The 12,550-nt window shown below is 44.8% G+C and overlaps 1 protein-coding gene across 6 annotated transcripts in view; it reads left to right on the forward strand.

Moving 5' to 3' along the window:
* HIPK2 (homeodomain interacting protein kinase 2) overlaps positions 1–12,550 on the forward strand; it is a 160,348-nt gene that overhangs the window by 109,771 nt on the left and 38,027 nt on the right. For all 6 annotated transcript variants that reach the window (XM_083401341.1, XM_083401345.1, XM_083401344.1 and 3 more), the window contains exons 3-4: positions 9,412–9,535; positions 12,336–12,455. In XM_083401341.1, the coding sequence (XP_083257467.1) occupies positions 9,412–9,535; positions 12,336–12,455 (244 nt within the window). The remainder of the gene's footprint in view (positions 1–9,411; positions 9,536–12,335; positions 12,456–12,550) is intronic.

The following is a 12,550-nucleotide window of genomic DNA, read 5'->3' on the forward strand; positions in this document are numbered from 1 at the left end:
GAGGTGTCAAAACAAATACCATTTTCAAAGGAGAGATAAAAAACCAAGATGCCAAGGCATGCAGCCTGTGAATGGATTACAGGGCAGAGATGAGAAACTTGCATAGCACTTAAGGTCCCATCAGGAACATGTCTTGAACCAGAGGTCCTCAGCTAATTTGCATATTTTCATTGCATGCAATTAGCATGATTGGTATATCACTTTCCTAAAGATGCCAGATGTTAAATTTTCAATTGATGAGCATGTTGCGTTTGCAGTGCAATATTTTGAACTTGGTTACCCTCAGACATGAAAAAAATAATTGATCCAGACTTCTGCAAGTAATATGGAGTGTTGCAAAGCCACTCCCGATGTAGAGAGGGGGTGGGGTTGCGGGCTCTCGCCCACGACAACAATCTCGCGGGGCTAGGAAGCCCCGCGGGACTCAGGGGATTCCCCAGGCATTAGCATAGGTCTCCCTGGGCCAGCCAATCAGCTGGCGCGGTGGGCGGTCCTGTAGGTCCTTTTAAGGCCGGGGCAGCCCCCGGCTCGCCCCTTTTCCTCTTCGCGCCAGCAGCTGCGAGTTTCCCACCCACCCTCCCTTTAGGCTTGCCCTGGACTTTGCTATGGGCTTCGGCTGGTCGCCGCAAGGGGCCTGGTAGGAGTTTTTCCATTAGGCTAATTGGCTACGTTTGAAGCCTCTTGGTTTTTTCGCCTACCTCGTAGCAAAACGTCACAACTTCCCGGTTTTGGCGGTTAGGCATTGGCAGGGGGTATTGTCATGCATATGAGGTCGGGGGGGAGGAGCGCCATCACCTCCCCCACATCACGAAGGGTAGTTCGTTAAAGGACTCCGAGGGGCGTCGCCTCGTCCGAAACCTACGGAGGCTAGGGCCTAAAGCGCGCCCCCGAGCGGTAACCCCTGGGGGAGCGTCTACGGATGTACATCACGGGGGGCTCCCCCTGTTGGTGTTTAACCCTTCCCGGTCAGACCGGATAGTTGTTAGGGCCAATGCCTAAAGCCAATACCTCTCTTACCTGTAATCAATAAAGTTGTGGCCATTTACGCCCATTAACCTTAATTTTGGTGTCCGTGTCTTTATTTCCGGTATATGTGGGAGGGGGCGGGAATTGCCACGCAAAGCATACTAAATTTAAGCTTCTTATTTATTTCTTTGCTTATCATTTTTATTAAACATTTTTAGCTGTTATGTTTTCAGATACATACAGTATAAGCCAGAAGAGCCTTCACCAACTTGGTACCTTCCAACGGTTTTAGACTACATCTCCCATCAGCCCCAGAGAGCTTGTGCCAACTGGGGCTAATGGGAGTTGTAGTCCAAAACATCTAGAGGGCACCAGGGTGGTGAAAGCTGAGCTAAGAGCTTCCTAGGGATGGGTGAGGGTACAAGGAAAAAGTTGGGGTTTGTGGGTTTCCAATAAGAAGCCTTGGGCCATATTCAGGTGTGCTGGAGCTTGCAAGGGATGGACATGTCTTCTCAACAGAGTGGCTCAAAGTTCTTTCCCAGGAGTGACATCAATGTACCAAAAGACATTACTGGGATCTGTACTGTAATTCAGCCTGTTATGGAATCCTCATGTTGGAAGGGATATTGGAGGCCATGTCGTCCCAACGCAAGATCAATAACGCAGGATGCAACCGCATCATCGGACTTGCGAGCTCTTTCTTCAGTGGGCAGCTGCTGTTTGTGCTTAGGTTACACCCCAAAGTTCAGTTGAAATGTAGAACTGCGTGGTTAGTTCAAAAGGAAATGCGGAAGTCTCCTCACGCGCACAAAACAGGCAGAGGGAGTGTGGGTCTCATGCAGGCTCCTTCTCTTAATGACAAACTGCGGTTTGCCATTACATGTGAACTACGTCCCCCTTCAGTTTGGTCTTTTACTGCAGGTGATCTGCACTTAGGTTGTGCGCCATTCCTTACACAGAAATGCTTTTCTGCGTCGGACATTTATTGCACTTGTGAAGAGGCCCTGGATGCTTTATCTATGTGTAATACAGTGATACCTTGGTTCTCAAATGCCTTGGTCCTCAAACAACTTGGAACCCAAACACTGCAAACCCAGAAGCAATTGTTCCCGTCTGCAAACTTTTTTCGAAAGCTGAACGCGCTCCATTTTGAGTGTTACGCTTCCGATTTGAGTGTTATGCTGACAATTTGAGTGTTAACGCTGATGATTTGATTGCCACGCTTCCATTTTGAGTGTTACGCTGAGGTCTGTTTTTGCTATTTATTTTGCGTTTTTGTGGCTTTTTTTGTTTTGTTTTGTGACTGTGTGGAACCCAGTTCAGCTACTGATTGATTGATTGATTGTGTGACTGCAGTACATTGTTTATTGATGTCATTTTATGAATCAATGGTCTCTTTAGATAGTAAAATTCATGTTAAATTGCTGTTTTAGGGGTTGTTTTTAAAAGTCTGGGACGGATTAATCTGTTTTGCATTACTTTCTATGGGAAAGCGCACCTTGGTTTTGGAACACTTTGGTTTTGGAACGGACTTCCGGAACGGATTAAGTTTGAGAACCAAGTGTTCTCTAAGTGGATGGCCAAGATAGAGGGGGGTTGTGTGCGGATGTATTCCTCCCCCATTTTTCAATATGTGTATGCTTGTCCAGCTAGGAACAGGCAATAAAATCCATTCCTGCGCTGGCTAGGTTACTGCAGGTGTTATATGGTATTCTGAGGCAGGTTTGACATTCAGAGAGGATCTAGCTCCCAAACAGCCCAAGCTGTGGAAGCTGAAAGTCCCTGGCAGTTGCTTTTAATGTTTCTGTGACGTGCGGGCAAGGGAGCTGGTGAGTAGGAGCAGTAATTAATTTCTCTGACAGAAACACCAGACAATGAAATTACCCTGCCACAAAGCAGGGTCACTAAAGTAAATATTCTACTGGAGGCAGGTGGAACGTTGGCAGAGAGTCACATGGCGAGGGCCGACCAATGGCGAGGCGAGGCTTCTTCCGCCAGGGAATTGTGAGCAGAGCGAGGAGGAGAGCTCAGGGCCGGCCCGGTGTGCTGGTTTTGCAGCTTGAGAGGTTGAGGATGGCAGGTCCCAAAACGAAACAGCTGTTGCAAAGATGCAAGTCCTGCTGTTATTCAGTTCCAAGGGGAAGACAGGGCTGGAAGGAGCGGGGGGCCCAAACCCCAGCAGCGTGACAGGCACTTTGATCCAAATCTTCCCCGATTGCTTGGTGCAGGAATTAGATTTGAATACAGGGTAGAAGGGGTGGGAACTGAGGAAGTGGGCAGCTGATTTTAGCTGCCCGTACGTTATAACTGCGCTGTGGGTTAAACCATAGAGCCTAGGACTTGCCAATCAGAAGGTCAGCGGTTTGAATCCCCACGACGGGATGAGCTCCCGTTGCTCGGTCCCAGCTCCTGCCAACCTAGCAGTTCAAAAGCACATCAAAGTGCAAGTAGATAAATAGGTACCGCTCCGGCAGGAAGGTAAATGGTGTTTCCGTGCGCTGCTCTGGTTCGCCAGAAGTGGCTTAGTCATGCTGGCCACATGACCCGGAAGCTATACGCCAGCTCCCTCGGCCAATAAAGCGAGATGAGCGCCGCAACCCCAGAGTCGGTCACGACTGGACCTAATGGTCAGGGGTCCCTTCACCTTTTAAGGCATCTGAAGATAGCTTTAGCTTCCTCCCCCTCTCCCATTTTACTCATGCCAGCCTTTGTGTCCCATAAATAAAAGCAATACATTGAGACGATGAGATGACACTTAAGGGGGTAAAAGCTAGTTTCAGAACATAGTTGTCAGAGCACTTGACCAAAATGAATATGCAGGTACAGTGGTACCTCTGGATACGAACGGGATCCGTTCCAGAGCCCCGTTCGCATCCTGAAGTAAACGTAACACGCATCTGTGTACGCACGGGTCACGTTTTGCCACGTCTGCGCATGCGTGAGCGGCAAAACCCGGAAGTAACGCACTCCATTACTTCTGGGTCGCCGCGGAGCGCAACCCGAAAATACTTAACTTGAAGCTAATTCAACCCGAGGTATGACTGTATCTATCCTGTGTATTTATTGCAGGCCTAGATGAAGCTGTTTAAATAAAATTCCAGTGCACAACATGGTGTTCAAACTTTGTACTCTTTTGTGCTCTCAGACAACTTTACTCTTCAGCAGTGCTCTCTGTCCCTGCACTACCCAAAATTTGGTATCATTTTGTCCCTTGGTAAGAAAATAAAAGCCTGCTTTCTCATTCCTGGTTGCTGCAAATTGCAGAGCTGACGTGCACTGCTAGGAAGTGCTAAGACAGCAGACTAACTTGCAAGTGGATAAACAAGACATTTTAAACTGTCAGCAGACTTTGGCGGGGGGCAAGTATGTAATATCTTTAACATTTTTAAATACATTAATGTTACACATATATTGTGCAGAGCATTTTCACAGATGACACTAAAAGCACCTTTGACCCTCTCCTCTGCTATTTATATGCATGTTGCTAACGTGGGATATAAAGAGGAAGAGGACCATTTGAAATTGATTCTACATTCTAGCTGTGTAGGTTTTAATATTCATATTACAGATCTGCAAAATACAAAAAAGCACTTTTAGTGTCAAGAGTGGAAACCTCCTTAGTGTTTTACATAATAACTTGATCTGAACAAAGCATGCAATGCAATCAGCATACAGCAAGGCAATAATGAACAAAAGGAAACATTTATTTCCCATACACCACAACACTGCTGTTTGGAACTCATTGCCATGGAATGTGGTAATGGTCAACATTACAGGAGAGTTCCAGAAATAATCAGCTGTTCTTTTCTAATAGCCTTCTTCTGAAAAGCATGGCAATGAAGCTTTTTGCATCCCCGCTATCTGCGTGCTTGATCTGAGTTGCTTGATCAGCAGAGACATAACATGTACAGTGGTGCCTCGCAAGACGAAATTAATTCGTTCTGCGTGTTTTTTCATTCTACGAGTTTTTCCGTCTTGCGAAGCACCAATGTGTGTTGACGGTTTCCCGTAGGAATGCATTGGTGGTTAAAAAAAAAAAGGCACAAGATGTTTCGTCTTGCGAAGCAAGCCCATAGGGAAATCCGTCTTGTGAAGCAGCTCAGAAAACGAAAAACTCTTTCATCTTGCGAGTTTTTCGTCTTCCGAGGCATTCGTCTTGCGGGGCACCACTGTATCTGTTGGCAGACTGCAGAACTTCAGCCCTCAGTTGGTGGATCAAATGTTTGAATGGTTCCCCATACAGTGGTACCTCGGGTTAAGTACTTAATTCGTTCTGGAGGTCTGTTCTTAACCTGAAACAGTTCTTAACCTGAAGCACCACTTTAGCTAATGGGGCCTCCTGCTGCTGCTGCCGCGCTGCTGGAGCACGATTTCTGTTCTTATCCTGAAGCAAAGTTCTTAACCTGAAGCACTATTTCTGGGTTAGCGGAGTCTGTAACCTGAAGCGTATGTAACCCGAAGTACCACTGTATTTTATACATACTGGGAACGGCTTCCCTGCATATATAAAACTAGCACATCAAGGATGATCATACAGGTTTGCTGATTGTACAGCTTGGCTTTCACACATTCTAATCTAAGATTCTTGCCTGCTGTAGTGTGTGTGTGTGTGTGTGTATAGGGGAGAAAGTGAAGCAGGAGTTGACAGTGCACAAAATCTCCCACCTTTCAGGACAAGAAGTTTAGAACAGGGTGGATGAAGGCATGCACAGCATAGATAGGTATCGCAGCAAAGTCTCGTTTCCCTTGATGTAAGCCTAATGCACTGTTCCTAACATTAAAAAATGGTGCAGATTTGGTGGGCTCCAACCCAGAGGACCAGGCTTCTAGGGAGCCTGTGTATTTTCCCAAATGCAGTAGAATACCAGACTGTGGAATTTGCTTTGCATAATTGCATTGATACGACAGGAGAACAAGTTGCTCTCAGGCGGTGTTCCCAGAGGCTGGTTGCAGAGACTTGGTTACTAGCTTAGACTGCCTGAGCATGTGCGGTCAAATAAGCTGTCAGATGAGCTTGATAACTCAGCAGTAAGTGGGTGGGGAAAAGTCTCCTCCTTTGCGCTGAGAAGCGCGTCAAGCTGCAATTTCACACACACACAGAAAAGGGGCTGGGAAAAATTGCGAGCGAATCCTTTTGAAGCGAACGCTGTGCTGTGTTCATGAAAGCTGCTCTATTCCCTTCTGAGATGCAAACAGTGATCAAGTGGATAGTTACAGGATGTTCGTATTGATTATTTTACATCAGAAGGATGTGTTTTCCAGGCAGTTCACAGAGGGTCTCGCTCCTATCCATTGGGGTTGTGTATATACATCAAACCACCCAAAGTGGAAAGCTGAAAAACTGTTCTTCCAGGTGGAAACATACAGTATAAGATCTAGAGTAATGGTGCCTTTAGGCAGGTCCAGCACCAGATTTTTTTGGTGACGGTGAGGAGAGAGAAGAGCAGCTCAACCCAAGCCCTTATTAACCCATCTGGACGCAGCCCTATGGAGCATATACAGTGGTACCTCAGGTTAAGTACTTAATTTGTTCCAGAGGTCCATTCTTAACATGAAACTGTTCTTAACCTGAAGCACCGCTTTAGCTAATGGGGCCTCCTGCTGCCGCCACGCCGCAGGAGCACGATTTCTGTTCTCATCCTGAAGCAAAGTTCTTAACCCAAGGTACTATTTCTGGGTTAGCAGAGTCTGTAACTTGAAGCGTCTGTAACCTGAAGCCTATGTAACCTGAGGTACCACTGTACACATGTTCCACGGGGCCTCTTTTAAAAGACTCACCCTGTATATACCCAATTGCTCTTGTGCTTTTGCTTTCACCCTCAGCCCCATGGCTGCAGACAGCAACCTTTTCTGTGGTGAAGTTTCGCTACAAGGGTGTGAGGGAAAGCTGCTCTCTTTTATTCCTCTTAACTAGTGCCTAAAAAGAATATCGCTTGAACTGCTTTCAGCAAATCCTCCAAACTTGGATTTGTTTGCACATTTCTCCTTCCCTTCTCCTCTCATGCCTAGGGATGAATTCATTGCATCCTGTTTAATTCAAACCATAGTTTGCTGTACAACAAAACCAACAAACTGTGGTTCAAGTGATCGCTCCAGACCAAGATTGCAAACCAAGATCAAATTGTGGTTTGCAATCCTGGTATGGAAAAACCAGGCAAACCACAGTTTCCTGTTGGGGGCATGATGATAGCAAACTGTGGTTTGATTAAAACTGAATGCAATGAATTAAGCCCCGTGCCAAAGAGGAGGAGAAGAGGAGAATATGAGCAGTGCTTTTTCAGGATCTTGTAAACAGTAATTTGGAGGATCACCTGAGTACAGCCGTAGTTCCTAGGCTCAGTAGCTGACTGTGTGGCAGGTCATGAAATCATAGAATTGAAACGTTGGAAGGGACCCCTGAGGCTCATCCAGTCCAACACCTGCAATGCAGGAATCTCAAACATAGGTCTCAAACTCACAACCCTGAGATTAAAGGTCTTATGCTCCACCAACTGAGCTATCCCAGACATTCATATTCTTTTGCTAAGAGCAACCAGATGTAAAGGAGGACAGGGCTTACATATTAGCAATATGATTTTGGTAGGTGCAGCTTTCCTTACTCCTGCATGCTTCGGCCAAAATGCCGTCTATTGCACAAATATTAAAGATACAGAATCTCTGAATTTTTTTTGCATGCACATGGTTACAGTCTGAGGAGCAGTTAAGCTGCCAAGTGTGTGAACCTGGGTCTCAATAATTTCAAGCAAGACATTCCCTTTTTGGTGAAAACGGGTTAAATATTCATCGCAAAGAAATGTAAAAGGGACTCTAGACAGGATGGGGGGGGGATAGAAACACTTGGCTGTCTGTCAAAGGCTTGAATGGGCTTGGAGACTAGCTGAGCTGACCTTTTCCCCCCATGGGATTTTCCTAAGGTCTAGCTTCTTGTCAACTTACTGATTGCAGGGTTGTGTGTGTGTGTGTGTTTTAAGAAATCTGACTTCCTGGGTTTGAAAGATAATGAATTTAACTATGGATACTGCAGTGAAAATTGAGCAAATGCATACCTCTCCCCAGTATTTACAGATTGTGGATCCTGCTGCAGCTGAGATCTGGGAGATCTCACCATACACTGTTAAACAAAATGGGACTGCTCTTACAATGGAAGAAAATATCTGAACTGGCCTGTAGTCATTAATCTAAGGTTACATTGCTATTCCAAAATGTATTCAAAGCAGCTTACAGTAACGAACCTGAGTGCTGCATATATAGTGGAAAGAAAGGATAGCCTCCCCACAAAATAATAATAATAATAATAATAATAATAATAATAATAATAATAATAATAATAATGGCAACAGCAGAGAGAGAGGAAAAAACATTTAATCTCCAATAATACAAATCAGAAACAAATATTATAAATAGTTGTATATCAGCCACTAAAACAAAACTAAAAAACAAACCAACCTCTGTGCAGTAATTTATCAGTTTCTAAAAGGGGTTGTTCCTTCAGCTCAGGGCCATGCTCTTGCTTATTATGCTGCCTCAAATGTACATTTTATTTTTGACTTCATTTAGGAATGTTTTCTTTTGAAATGTTTTAAGGTGTTTTCTTTTTAGAACTTTGCTGCGTTAAATGTACATTCTGTACTTGACCTCCTTTGTAATGTTTCCTTTTGAAACCTTTAAGATACTATTTTTATTTCCCGTTAATTATGTTGCTTTGAATGTATAGTTTATATTTAACTTTTTTCAGTAATGTTTTATTCCGGATTGTTGTATTATTGGATGTTTTAATGTAGGTTGTAAACGACATTGAGATTTTTTAACTTAAAAGTATAAAGCGGCATAGAAATGAAATAGATAATAATAATAGTCCTGTTTCTAGCAAGAGAAGTTAACTCCTTTTTATGGACAGGTTTTCTGTGCCTTTTGGCCAATGAAGAAGTCTCAGTTGTATCTTTTTTTCTGTAGTGTTGCAGCATTAAAAATTGCATCAAAGAAGTAATTTCCTCCCGAAACTTGCTAGGCATTAACAATTCTAATAAACTTTTTTGGGGGGAGGGTGGCCCTTTGAGAACTCTTAGTCCTTTTTCCCCTTTTATTTATACCCATAGTCATCTGCACAATAAATGCTTTAAAGCTATAATCTTGCATGCACTTACTTGTCAGTCAGTCCTGTTGGGATTACTTCTGAGTAAGCGTAACTAGTAGGATTGCAATATAAGCCTTATTTTTCTATTGCAGGATGCCTGTAGAACACAAACGGCCTATTTGATGTCCGATGTGGTTGGACTTCAACTCCCATCAGACCCAACCAGCATGGCCAACGGTCAGGGATCATGGGAGTTGTAGTCCAGCGACGTCTGGAAGGTTACAGGTCCCTCACCCCTGTCCATCTCATAATGAAACAGCTATGTTTTGCAATAGCTAATGTGCTCTCTCTTTCCTGTTGTCTTTCCACAGAGCCCCTGAAATCATCCTCGGTTTACCCTTCTGTGAAGCAATTGACATGTGGTCTCTGGGGTGTGTAATTGCAGAGCTTTTCTTGGGCTGGCCGCTATATCCAGGAGCTTCAGAGTACGACCAGGTTGGTATTGTTGCCTCTTTTATTTACTTGGGCAAGAGTGGTGCGTACCTTCCTCCCATAGAGATTGAGGGGAGGAGGGTGACATGCAAGCTGGAGTTTCAGGGGGGAAATTGAGCTGCCATTGGTCATGATTCTTCATTGGCCAGAGTGTGTTGAACAAGGTGGGTGGATTGCTTGATCTGTTTACACTATTTTATGGCATTTATATCTCACTTTTCCACCATCATGGGACCCAAGGCAGCCCAGATATGGTTTCCTACTGGTCACCCAGTCACTGACCAGCATCAGCCCAGCTTGCCTTCATCAAGGTGGGGGTTTCATGTAACTTCAGACTACATCCTCTTATTTCCCACTGCAACACCAAGAGGCCGCATGGCCCCAATTCAACAAGTAGTGCCACTCTGTACCTTTTTAACTCAGTGGTGAGACCCCTTTATCTATTGCATTGGGAGTTAAGAGTGGAAAGCCAGCTTGGTTTTGGACCAGGAGTACCCATAAAGACAAAGATTGTGTATGACTCTAGTCCTTTTCTGTCTTCATATGTCTTTATGTTCCTCCTCCTCTTCGCTCTTCCTTACTATCTTGAAATGACCTTACCTGTACTTTTAACTCCTGAGACCGCTCTTTAATTGTTCGTCTGTAGTGTTTTGGTAGTACTGTGCCTTTAAGGGCTGACCGCCTAGGTGATCTGTCAAGCAAGAGTCTAACTTCCAGGTGGCTAGGAAGCTCTGTAGATGGGTGTCTGGTCAAACAGTGAACAAAGCAGGCATCCTTACTCCACTGTAACAGCAAGTATCAATGCAGGTTTATTTGTTATCTACGTTGCAGTATCAGTTGCCTCTTGTTGCCACTGAGGACATGTTCTGAGTCAGAGGTGGAGAACCTGTGGCCCTCCAGGCATGGCTAGACTCCATCTTCCATCAGCCCCAACCCAGGTCAGGGATGATGGGAATTGTAGTCCAAGAACCTCAGAAGGGCTGCAAGTTCCCCATTCCCATTCTAAGGATTGAGAAGCAAGTGAGCGCTCATTCACGTTAACACTCCTCTTGCATCATCGCCGTAGGAGGGGCAGCAGCAGAGGCCTAAGTCAAAGGGCAGGGAGATCCTTGGGCTAGGCTGTTTTCTTAGGAGCCCACCGTTCGGTTTAACACTGAAGGTAGCACAGTGATGGGAAAAACGTTGCCTGCAAAAACTTTGCTTATTGTCAAGCAGCTGTTGAGCTTCTCAGAAAAAAAAGTTGGTGAGCCTGTTACTGGCATTATCGCCTGTTTTGTTCCAGTGCCTTTAGCAGTGGTACGACACAAAGGCAATTAAGCAGATAAAGCCTTGCCCATCGCTTCTCTCCATGTTGCAGAGCATTTTGCCTGCTTAATTTTCTGCTTATCGGGCTGCTCCTTAAAGAAACAGGAGCAAGGCCAGAAAAAATGGTGGCAACCCTACCTTTTGCTCAACCATCCATTGAATGCCAAATATCTGCGACTATAACCAGCACAAAAGTCTATGCAGCCAAAATCTAGTTTTTCAAAATCTGGAGTTGCCTTTCCCAGTTCCCCAGTTTCACTGCCACGGTCTTTGAGACTTTTTCTAGAGGCGACATTTGGAAGATGGTCGGTGCAAAGCCCCAGTTCGCCTCCTTGCTTGTGTTCAAGAAATTTGTTTGTTTGTTCGTTTGACAATAATGAAATAATAATATAAAAAACAAAAATGGCAGCTTAAACCAGTAGACAGTATTATGATAATTGGCACCAGCTCTATAAATATTAGAACCAATCAAATAAAAATAGAACACATTCGCAGTATAAAATAGGTTCATGTTACGAGGCAAGCAGACAGAAGAGTTTTAATGGTCATACCACAAATTCAGCAAATATGCTCCAATCTGGCAAAAAAGAGCCTTCCATGGAAACAGATTTCTGCTCATATAGCTAATAGGTACTTAGGAAGGTGCTTTGTACCAGGTTGGATTATTGATCCTTCACAGCACTGTCCACTTTGACAGGCAGCAGCTCTCCAGAGTCTCGGTCTGCTTCTTTTTAAAACCAGGGACTCCAGGGATTTATTCCTGGGGGCCGCTGCACGCAAAGGATGCACATGACCTCAGCTTCTTTGTCTAGGGGCGTAGACGATAATTCTTATGCCTTCCTATCCACATTGTGATGCTCATCTGAACCCCACTGAAGTGGTTGGTTGCATCTTCATGTAGGATGTGCCCTGGGGCTACCAGCTGTCCGTGGTGAGAGCTGTTTGGTGGGATGGAACATACAGACCTAAACTTCTTTCATTTGGAAAAAGATGGCGGAGGGGACGCAACCCGGCCTTCATGGCATCTTGCTCAAACAAGTCTTCCTGAAATTAACATTTGAGGATCAAAGCCAAAGTTGTAAAAGGCTCTTTGGCAAATAAAGCATGCCCGCAAGGCATACGCACACTCTTATACCTTCACTGCTCTCCCTTTATCTTTGCAGTTTATGGATAAAGCAACGTATGTCCGCAGGCTTCAAAGGCTAAAAGAGGAGTGCGGTGGAGTTTAACTGCAGAAGGAAAGATAATTTTATAGCACCTAGTTATTTAGCCTCTTAATACATCATAAATATTACTAATGGTTAAAGTTTGTGGGCCCTTGCCTTCCTTTTCAGTCCTTGGTTTGAGGCAAACTTTCCATGCCCTCACTCTCATTTCCTCCCATTATTTCTTCTGCTGCTTTAGATACCTAAAGAGCCCCCTCCCCTATTCCAGCCCCCAACCTACTACAGATCCCGGCAAGATAAATCTGGGCTTCTTTCTTATCCTTCTCTTACAGATCCGATATATTTCGCAGACGCAGGGCTTGCCAGCTGAGTATTTACTGAGCGCAGGGACGAAGACTACGAGATTTTTCAACAGAGATACAGATTCGCCGTATCCGCTGTGGAGGCTAAAGGTGAAGATGTTGCTTCTCAGCTTCCTTCGTCGGGGCCTGCATCTCATAATGCCGAAACATTATTGAGGCCTGTGGGCATTAAGGCGGGCTGATAG

Source organism: Podarcis tiliguerta, assembly GCF_965153285.1.
Source record: "Podarcis tiliguerta genome assembly, chromosome: 10".
Classification (NCBI taxonomy): domain Eukaryota; kingdom Metazoa; phylum Chordata; class Lepidosauria; order Squamata; family Lacertidae; genus Podarcis; species Podarcis tiliguerta.